General features: G+C 37.4%; 1 protein-coding gene across 3 annotated transcripts in view; it reads left to right on the top strand.

The window, feature by feature from the left end:
* The window catches only part of Cnot6l (CCR4-NOT transcription complex subunit 6 like), a 106,799-nt gene that overhangs the window by 43,432 nt on the left and 52,575 nt on the right, over positions 1–10,792 (top strand). For all 3 annotated transcript variants that reach the window (XM_008843688.3, XM_017800787.2, XM_029568591.1), the window contains exons 3-4: positions 999–1,185; positions 2,181–2,266. In XM_008843688.3, coding sequence (XP_008841910.1) covers positions 999–1,185; positions 2,181–2,266 — 273 coding nt within the window. The remainder of the gene's footprint in view (positions 1–998; positions 1,186–2,180; positions 2,267–10,792) is intronic.

Below are 10,792 nucleotides of genomic sequence, written 5' to 3'. Positions count from 1 at the left end.
GGTGGTGCATGCCTTTAATCCCAGTACTTGGGAGGCAGAGGCAGGTGGATCTTTGTGAGTTCGAGGCCAGCCTGGTCTACATAGTGAGTTCCAGGTCAGCTGGGGCTACAAGGAGACCCTGTCGCAAAAACAAAAACAACAACAACAAAATATCATAGTATATAATCAATCATTATAATAGGGCCTGGGATGTGACTCAGTTCATAGAATGCTTACCTAGCATTCCTGATGCCTTTGATTCAATTCCTAGCACCAAGTAAACTGGGTATGATGGTGCATGCTTGTAATCAGTACTTGGGAGGTGGAGGCACAAGGATCAGAAATTCAAGGTCCATCCACAATCACAGTGAGTTTGAAGCCAGCCTAGGCTACATTAGATCCCATCATAAAACAAAATGCCAAAAATAGTTAATAGTTAAGATAACATTCCATTTTGTAAAAGCTAAGGGTGGATGATTTTCCCAGACTTACATAGCTAATAAATGCTAAAAATTAGGACTCTTAACCAGGTTTTCTGATGTAGTATGTGCCCAGTTGCTGTTCATGTCTAATCTAAGATTAATTTGAAAAAATAATAATTTATTTTTTATTTAAAACTTGTCACTTAATCCAGGCCCCGGATATGAATAAACCTCACATGCATAATTTTCATGGAGTATGTGAGAAATATTTTTGTATGACTGTTAAAAAAAAAAGTCAACACTGTCCTATCACCAAAACTCTATTCAGCCTTATGCTTTATCCTTAAGATCTGGCTCCAAAGGTCTCTTTTTTTAGTTTAGGGCCACAGCCCATGAAAAAGGGTAGTGGTTTGTTGAAAATGGAATGAATTAAAGGAGGACAGATGTTTAGCACTCACATGGTTTTAAATACAAAGAAAAATTATCAAAAATATAATATCTGTACACATTTGTAGCCTTTTCTAACATTTACCAATTATTGGGATTCAAGTTTTGTCTTAGACCTACAGTTTTATGCTTTTATATTTTGCCTTTTAGGTAGAGTGCGTAGCTTAAGTACATCTCTCTGGTCATTGACACACTTGACAGCATTGCACCTAAATGACAATAACCTTGCTCGCATTCCACCTGATATTGCCAAGCTTCATAATCTGGTTTACCTGGATCTGTCATCCAATAAACTCAGAAGTTTACCAGCAGAACTAGGAAACATGGTGTCTCTCAGGTGAGGAAATAAGAAAGACATGAATCATTATGTAAAATTATACATTTACCGAGTAAGAAAGTTACAGTTTGTTATTTTATTGTGGGACTTCTATATTTGTGAAGATCAAATAATAGAAATGGTCTTAAGCATTTTTTGTTATTGTTTTCTTTTACCAGTTATCTGAATGTTTAGAAAAATTATTTTTCAGTTATGTACTAATGAAAGTGTTTGAGAACTTTCCTGATACCAACTTGTGTCAGTGATTGTTTATTAGTGTATGTTTTGTCTTTTCATGTTTTTTTTTCTTTTTTTCTTTCTCTTTTTTTCCCCTTCATTTATTTGTGTATGTGTGTGAAGGTCCAGTTCTCTCCTTATACCATTTGGGTTCTGGGGATCAAGTTCACGTCCTCAGTCTTTGTGTCAAATGTCTTTATCTACTGAGTCATCGTACCAGCCCTCTTTTCGTTTTTTCTGTTTACTAACTGTTAACTTCTATGATATACTACCTTGTTCTGTATTTCTCTTTGTGTTTTTAAAATTTATTTTTCATAGTATTTTGAGATGACTTGAGCCATAATTAGTTTTAACAGATGAGGCAGGGAATTGGCTACTAATTATACTTTAATCCTAAAGTTGGTATAAAAATTTGCTATTTTCTGACTCGAACTTGATTCAAGGTTATCTGTTGCCTAATTGTTTTTGGATACTGAAAACATCTCTTACTCTTATTTGCAACTAATAGCCTTTTGAATGAGAGAAAAGAGTTGATTTAGTCTGAGAATGAGACTCAATTCATACACTTCCTACTTTTTTCTATGCTAGAGATAGAGTAAATCGTAGAAATACTGTTAGTAATTATAGCACTTTAATAATAGTGTACAGCATTTTTGACTCAACGTGGAGAAATGCCTTGAATGTAAACATGACTCCTGGTTTGTTAGAAGAGAGGCTAAGAATAACAAATGTTTTTAATAAAACTTGGTGTATTAAACTAAAATCTTTTTTTAAAACAGGGAATTGCTTTTAAATGACAATTATTTACGGGTTTTGCCTTATGAACTTGGCCGGCTCTTCCAGCTACAAACTCTAGGTTTAACAGGTGAGTAACTTTTAAAAAAATTGATAGTGTTAACATCTTTGAAGTATTATGATGCTTTTAAAGACCATTTTGGTTAGAAGTATGTCAGGTTTTAGTATGATTTTGAGAATGTGAGGAGGGTAGGCTGAAGGCATTTACATATGTAATAGTAGAGATAGAGACACTGTCTTTACCTTCCTCATCTCCCATCCCCTCCCTTTCCCTCTCTTCTTGTCACCCTCTTTTTTTGAGATAAGGTCACATTGTAGCTCAGGTTGGCCTTGAACTCTCAACAATCTTTCTGCATTCTCCCAGAGTGCTGGGATTAACAAATGTGAGCCACCACTCCTAGCTTCAGTTTATTTCCTATATGCTGTCTTATATAGGTGAAACTCATTCACCTAGTAGTAGAATATAGCCAAGTCTATTCTTCTTTATTGAAAAATTTTGAGATAAGGTCACATTGTAGCTCAGGTTGGCCTTGAACTCTCAACAATCTTTCTGCATTCTCCCAGAGTGCTGGGATTAACAAATGTGAGCCACCACTCCTAGCTTCAGTTTATTTCCTATATGCTGTCTTATATAGGTGAAACTCATTCACCTAGTAGTAGAATATAGCCAAGTCTATTCTTCTTTATTGAAAAATTGTGAAATTGTTGTCTTTATTATTATTATTATTGTCCTTATACTCTGATATCCCTGCTACTGTCTGCTGTGCTGTCGGCACCCCAGCCATTCCTCACTACTTGTCCATCTGGTGAATCTAGTCAGCCAATCTAGAGGTCTTTGTTTTAGGAGGGTCAGCTGTTCCTCGTGTAGCCGTAATCAGTTGGAATAGGTCTGCTGTTCATTTTCCCAGTTCTGTGCTGGGTTACTATCTGGGAATCCCTTTGGCCACCCTGGCCAACAACTCAAAAGAAGGTATCGCCTGTCTTCCATTCATGAAGCATGAGATTTATACTTTCTAACCTATTGTAATAAACTATAATTTTTTGTCTTTAGTAAAAATTACCGTTATTTTGTTTAGCACTGATCAGAGTAATTATTTTCTACAGTCTGATATTACTTATAGAGAGCTCATTAATGACACATTAAAAATGTAAAATTGTACCCAGAAAATTAACTTTTTGAACCAGGCAACATTGCTGAAAAAGGAAATGTTAATATTAATACTTTAACATGACTCGTGTCACCTTGCATAAAGACATGGTCCCAGAAATTTACACTAAAGTGCCAACTAAATGAATTATTATTATTTGTAAATTCTTTGTTACTAGTTAAAACAGTCTTAAAACTGTTTCTAGGGCTGGCTATGTAACTCAGTGCTGAAGTGCTTGCCTAGAATGTACAAAGCCTTGGATTCAATCTTCAGCAGCACCAAAAACAATACAAAACAAAATAAAAAAATGAAAGTACCTTTTTTTTGTATTAATACAAGTTAATTAAAAAGTCTTCTCAAGTCAAAAGGATTGTCATACTACATAAAAGAAAAACATCTATGTGTGAGCTATAGGAAATGTGATTTAGATTCATAAAATTAAAAAAAAATTTCAGATACCTAATCTGTTAAGTCATGTGCCAACTCCTCTTCACCAATTTTAGCTTAACTTTGTTCATGCCTGTGGAAACATTGCTTCTATTAAACTTAAATTGGTTCTTTGGTAAGTTTAGATTGAATAGTGTTTTGCATTTTTTTTCTTCTTTCTGAATTTTTGCTATTTATATATACATAATGAGATCTCTGAGGATCTGTTCATTTGTATTTTATGCACACTTCATACACATGGTAGTTTTATAGACTATTTTTAGTGTACCTGAGTTTTGACTGTGATCTATCACAAGAGGCTAGGTGTGGAATTTTCCATTTATGTCATGTCTCATTTTGGCACACAGAAAATTTTGGATTTTTTAGCCTCCCTCCCTCCCTCCCTCCCTCCCATCTTCCTTTCTTCCTTTCTTCAGCTAAAAGACACTTTTACTTGCGTTTAAAAGAAAAATCTCCAGGTCAGACAAGCTGTAAATCTCAGCACCCACCTGGGGGAGGAGAATGGAGGAGAGAAGAAAAAAGCCATGCCATTTTAAGCCTGTATGGAGGTCAGCCACATTGAGGACTAGCAACCACATGGCGGGAGGTGAGCTTTAGAAAAAGAGTAAGGAAGCTCAAAATGTTGGGGAAGCACAACGTGTTAGAAAGGAGATAGAAAGAAGAAAAGGAGAGATTACACTTTTATGAAGAATGCAGAAAACTGGGCAGACTTAGTAAGCTGCATGTCTGTGACCTGATAAGCTGCTGTTGATTTTGTAGCATTCTGATTTTTTTTTTTTTTTTTTTGCCTTTTCTTTTTGTCTTTTAAAAGATATGATCTTGCTGTGTAGCCAAGACTGGCATCTCAAGACTTGGCAACTCCCAAGTGCTGGGATTACAAGTGTGTGCCATCATGGCTGCCTGCATTTCTGAATTCTGATTTTTTTCAGTTTGAATGTTCAACCTGTATTCAGCCTTTTTCTCTTCTTTAGGATGTGCTTTATTTTTATTCAGTACCATTTACTATTCAAGTGATTACAGAAGAGCAGGAACTTGTAAAAAGAAAACAAAAACAGAGCTCTTCCAGCCTTTTAAAAAAGTTTGAGATGCTAAAAACGAGAATACCTTCCTGAAGTGGTTGAAGGAATAAAATGTCCCTAACAAATGACAGCTTTATAAATACTTAGGAAGGTAACATTTGAAATGATTTCTAAATCAGTGTTTAGCCACACTCTTTTACTATATATAGGGGAAGAGGATGTGGCGTATGTACATACACGGAGAGAGAGAGAGAGAGAAGTGAATGAAGCATTTAGAATAGCACTGTTAAAGACACAGTAAGAATGAACATAATGATTTGTATTAGCCTATTAGCCTGGCCTAACAAGCTAAGTTTTAGACATTATATTTTGAGATCTGCATAGTGTATCTGCAAGGATAATTTGAAATTCAAAGAACACTAATTTTAAAACCATAGACATGGCCAATACAGTAAGTTAGAAATTTTTTTAAAAGTTATTTATTTTCTGTGTATGAGTGTATTGCCTGCATATAAGTATGTAACTGCACCCATGCCATTCAGTGCCCATGGAGACCAGAAGAGCACATCAAATCCCGTGGAACTGGCATCACAGATAGTTGTTAGCTGCCATGTAGGTCCTGGGAATTGAACCTGGGTCCTCTGCAAGAGACATCAGTGCTTTCAACTGCTGAGCCATCTCTCCAGCCCTGCAGATGTTTTCTTAAGTCACTTAAAAGTGTAAATGTTGGGACTAAAGAGATGACTCAGTAGTTAAGAGTGCATCCTGCTCTTACAGAGGTGTCAAGTTCAGTTCCTAGCACTCATGTTAGGCTCCAACTCCAGGGGACGTGACTCCCTCTTCTGATTTCTGCAGTCACCTGGACTCATGCACAGTCCCCCACACATATAACATATATACACATAATTTTAAAAAAAATCCGTAAAAAGCCCAGATGTTTTAATTTTATGGAAAAGACACAACTAAAAGGAATTTTTATACAGTTTTAAAATAATGTAGAACGTATGTCCTGAAGACAAAAAGCAATATTCTTTCTGACATGTGGACCAATCTGCTGGGCTCAAATATTCATGTTCCAAGCCATAAAAATATGTAGATCTTAACTGTTACTAAAAATAGCTTACCTTGTTTAATATAAAATTTGATTTATTCAGGACTTGAAGGATGGCTCAGTGTTTAAGAGCACTCCCAGCACCCACATGACAGCTAATAAGGGCCCTTAACTCCACTTCCAGGGGATCTGATGCCCTCTTCTGACCTATGCAGGTGTTGCATAACATGGATGCACTTAAATACATGTAGGAAATACATTCTACACATAAAATATTTAAAATTTGTTTTGATTTATTCATAAAATATAAGAGGAATAGTATATATTTTAAAAGAAAATAAGTAAATGAAAATTATACACCCATCACCCAATTGTCTCAATACTTCAAAAATGTACTTGAAAAAATGTAATTATTCATTTTCAGGAGGCGAAGTATATATTTCTGTGTTATATATGAGTTTCTAGAAATCACTAAGAGAATAGTGTAGTAGTAAATGAATACTAATAATTCATGTGAAAGTATATACATATGTCTTTATAATATGGATAATGGATCAGCCTTTTTATGATAATAGTCATGTAAATGATAGGTGTATATTTTTGCTATTTTATACTTAACAGATTGGGAGAATTAAAAAGTTTGATAAAATAGTTTTATTGATAAGATTTATAGGGTTATAGGCACAGTACAACCTTGTTGGTGTAAATCCATTTTACATTTTGTTTTCTATGTATTTTTTTCATGATTGCAGCTTTTGCTTTCTTCCAGAGGTTACAATTTAAGATGTTGGAATTATGTATGTATTTGTTAAAGGTGTACTAACCTTTATATAAATGGAGTCCTCCTGAATACATTTTCCTGTGACTTTCTTTTCAACATTGTTTTTATGATTTAGCCATACTGATGCATACATTTAATTAAATGCCATTTTTTTGCTTCTGTATTTTGCTAGATGAATATACTATAATTTAGTCTGTTTATTTCCTTTTGTCTTCTCTTTGTTTTTTCCCCTCTTCTCTCCCCTCGTCTCTGTCTCCTCCTTTCCCCTTCCCTCTACTTCCTTCTGCTCCCCTCCTCTCCCTGCCCCTCACCTCTCTTCCCCACCCCTTTCCTTCTCTCTACCCCTTCCTCCTCCTCCCTTCTTCCCCTCCCCCCCTTTCTTTTTTGACACAGTCAGTAGAGCCATGAACACTGTAGTTTGGGTTGTAAAAGTCCATGGATCCTTATCTTTGTTAGGTAATGCCATAGTGTTTTACAAAGTAGTTGTATTAAACTATTCTTCCAAAATAACCCTCCTGCTCCTCCCCTCCCTTCCCCTCCCCTTTTGTGTTATAAATGTCTTCTCTTACTTAGAGCTTTTTTATTTCCTCATACATATCTTTTGATGAATAGATAGGAATTTTAAATCAGTAGTTGAATTTTTAAATCTTTTTATGTTTTGTTAAAGAACCATTACTTCAGGATAGAAATGGTTTCCTGTATTATCTTATAAAAGTTAAGAAATTTTTCTCTTTATGATTTTTTTTTTCATTTGGAATTAAAATTTAAATACAGTTTGTGGGTCTGATTTGGAGAGGACTTGACTTTGTTTATGCATTATGAGTAACCACTTGTTTCAGTGTCACATTGTCCTAGTTTGTTTCTTTATTGCTGTAACAAAACACTTTGAGCACTACCAACTTGGGGAGGAAAGGGTTTATTCAGCTTACATCTTCTAGGTCATAATTCATCAGGGAGCCCAAGGTAGGAACTCAGGCAGGAACCTGGAGGCAGGAGCTGGAGCACAGGCAGTGGAGGAACACTGCTTACTGGCTTGCTCTCCTGGCCCCTGCTCAGCCTACTTTCTTATGCAACACAGGACACCCATGGATGGCACCACCCATAGTGGGCTGGGCCCTCCCATATCACTCAACAATCAAGAAGGTGCCCCATGGACATGGTCACAGGCCAGTCCAATGAAGGCAATTCCCTAATTGAGGCTCCCTCAACCCAGGTATGTCAAGTTGACACTAAAGCTATGCAGCACACACATTAAATGATTTTTATTTTTCCTACTAATCATCAAGATATGCCTTATGTCCATTATGTCTAGCTCTACTTTTGTGGTATCTTTACTGTTCTAGATGTCAGTTTGTATATCCTTGTACCCACTACCATGTTACCTTACTTAGCAATATTTAATGTATAACTATCATATTGAAACTTGATGCCTTGTTTGGGAAGTTGGTTCATATTCTTTTAATTTCAGTGTCTTGGTAGTTTGTGTGCTTTAGTTCCTCATACATAAGAAGTGGCTTTGTTAGGTTTCATAAAAAGTCTTTGAACTTCAGAATTGCTCTGAATTCTTCAGAGAAAGAATTGATAACTTGATTATATAGTAAAAATTCTTTTCAGTTCTTTGAAAATTCCATACAATATATTTTGATCATATTCACTCCCCCACAACAAAAATCCTCCTCCCAGGTCCATTTCCCTTTTCCTATCCACTTAGTTTTGTGACCTCTTTAAAAAAACCCATTGAGTTCAGTTTGTACTGCCCATATACTCTTGGGTGTGTGACCATCCATTGGACTGTGATTAACCTATCCAGGACCACACTCTTTCCCAGCAGCTATTAGTGGCCGATAGCTCCTCAGCTAGTGGTGGAACATTGTACCCACCTCTCCTCTCAGTGCTGGGATTTTGTCTGGCTTGAGCTTTTGCAGATCTTGTGCATGCTGTCACAACTTCTGTGAGTTCATGTGTGTATCTACTCTGTTGTGTCTGGAAAACAGTTTTTTTGCAGGGCATGATGCTATACACCTTTAATCCCTGCCCTTAGGAGGCAGAGGCAGGCAGATCTCTGTGAGATTGAGGCCAGCCTGGTCTCCATAGCAAGTTCCAGGCTAGCTGTGGCTACAGGGAGACCCTGTCTCAAAATGACTGAAGCAAAAACCAAAACAAAAATCCACAGTTTCCTTGTAGTCATCCATTACCTTTGGCTCCTAAAAATCTTTCCATTGCATCTTCCAAGACAATCCTTGAGTCTTGGGAGGAAGGAGTGTTATAGTATCCTACTTAGAGGGCTGAGCATTCCATAGTCTCTTAATCTCTGCACCTTGACTAGTTATGGGACTCTGTGTTCATCATCATCTACTACCAAAAGAAGCTTCTTGGATGAGGGTGTTGTACCTCATCCACTGGACCCCCAAAAGACCACTGAGGACCCAACACACCAAAATGCAAAAGCAAAGGTTTATGGTTTATTCGGGCTTAAGCTCGGGCTCTCAGACCTCACCAACTCAACGGATCCATGCTGAGAGCCCAGAGCAAGGGAGAGCGGACCTTTTATAGGTTTTAGACAGAGAGAGGAGGGAGATACCGAAGATACATTTTGGTTGGTTCAAGGAGCCCGCACGCCAACATAATTTTAAATGATTGGATGTATAAGATGCAGCCCTTCAATTTTCTTATTGGTAGGTGCTATTCTCAGGGCTGTGGAATGTGCTGACCGTTATCTGTGGGGCCAGGAGTCTCCGTTTTTACCTTATAGGGCAGTTTTCATGCCCGGGCTTGCTTAATCTTTCCTGGAAGAGGGTGGGAATAGTAGGCAGGGGTCAGGGCATGCCAGGGTATATCTAGGCATGTCTAAAGCAGCAGCCAAGCATTTTGCAGAAGCTAAAAGAGCAATTAGTGGGGGTCTGGAGGGATTGGGAGGTAGTGGGTGAATGAAGAGGGTCTCAGGGTCCTACAAGGGTTGAGAGATGACTGTCTATAGGTATAATATTTAAGAGTTGGTTTAATACTGTCCATTTAGCAGAATAATAGTAGTACACTGTCCCCTAGGGCCTACCATCTGTTTAGCCACAGGTTCTTGACTCAGCAATGGTGCTAGGTATGGGTTTCAGCTTGTGGAGCAGGCCTTAAATCAGAAAGTAATTGGTTACTCCCATGGCATTCATGCCACTGTTGCATCAGTGGGCATGTCTTGCCAGGCCAGTTGGTATTTAGCTCACAGGGTTCACAGCTGGGTAAGAATGATGATTACTTTTCTCCTCTAGTACTTCACAACACCTATTAGCCCTATGAAAACTAGTCAGTAGGAATGAAGGAAGCTTCCAGGTCAGTACCAGCTTGAAGTCTCTGTGTTATATGACTCATGTATGTAGTGTCTTTAGCAATATGGTCTTATTGTCAGGTTCTGGAGGGTAAACAGGAGGTTTGACAATAGCCTGTAATGTTTGGGGAGTTATGGGACCTCACTGGCCAATGACTCCAAAAGAGGTAATCCATTTCTGACATTGGACTTTTTATTTGTTAGTCTGTGGTCTCTAATAGGTGTATTGTTGCCCTGTTATAGGAGAACTCCATTTAAACTATTATATATGTGTATAAATATATATTTTAGGAAGTTTTCTACAGTTGTAGGTTTCAATATGACTTTTTCTAAAGGTCTTTATTGTTAGTTATCTCTCCCTATATTCCCTTCTCTATCCTGCCCTTGCACCCCAACCCATTTAACCTTTCTTGTTCCATTCACATTTACCTCTTTCCTGACCTCTATGACTATTCTAAATGAAGCATACATAACTAAAGATTCAAGGCTAACATCCACAAATGAGAGAAAACTTGGATGTTTGTCTTTCTGAGTCTGGGTAACCTCTCAGAATGATTATTTTCAGCTCTATCCATTTACCTGTGAACTTCAAAGTTTCATTTTTCATAACAACTTTATAATATTCCATTATGTAAATGTACTACATTAAAAATTTTATGTGTATGAGTGTTTCGCCTGCATGTATGTAGGTGCATCTGTGCATGTAGTGCCCTTGGAGGCCAGAAGAAGGTGCTAGAATTATAGACAGTTGTTAGCCACAGTATGGGTGCAGGAAATGGAACCTGGGCCCTCTGCAGGAGTAACCAGTGTTCTTAACAACTGAGCCATCTCTCC

Source organism: Nannospalax galili, unplaced genomic scaffold (assembly GCF_000622305.1).
Source record: "Nannospalax galili isolate Female #2095 unplaced genomic scaffold, S.galili_v1.0 scaffold440, whole genome shotgun sequence".
In the NCBI taxonomy this organism is placed as follows: Eukaryota; Metazoa; Chordata; class Mammalia; order Rodentia; family Spalacidae; genus Nannospalax; species Nannospalax galili.
The sequence above is the reverse complement of the archived record's forward strand: the minus strand, read 5'-3'. Positions and strand labels throughout refer to the sequence as shown.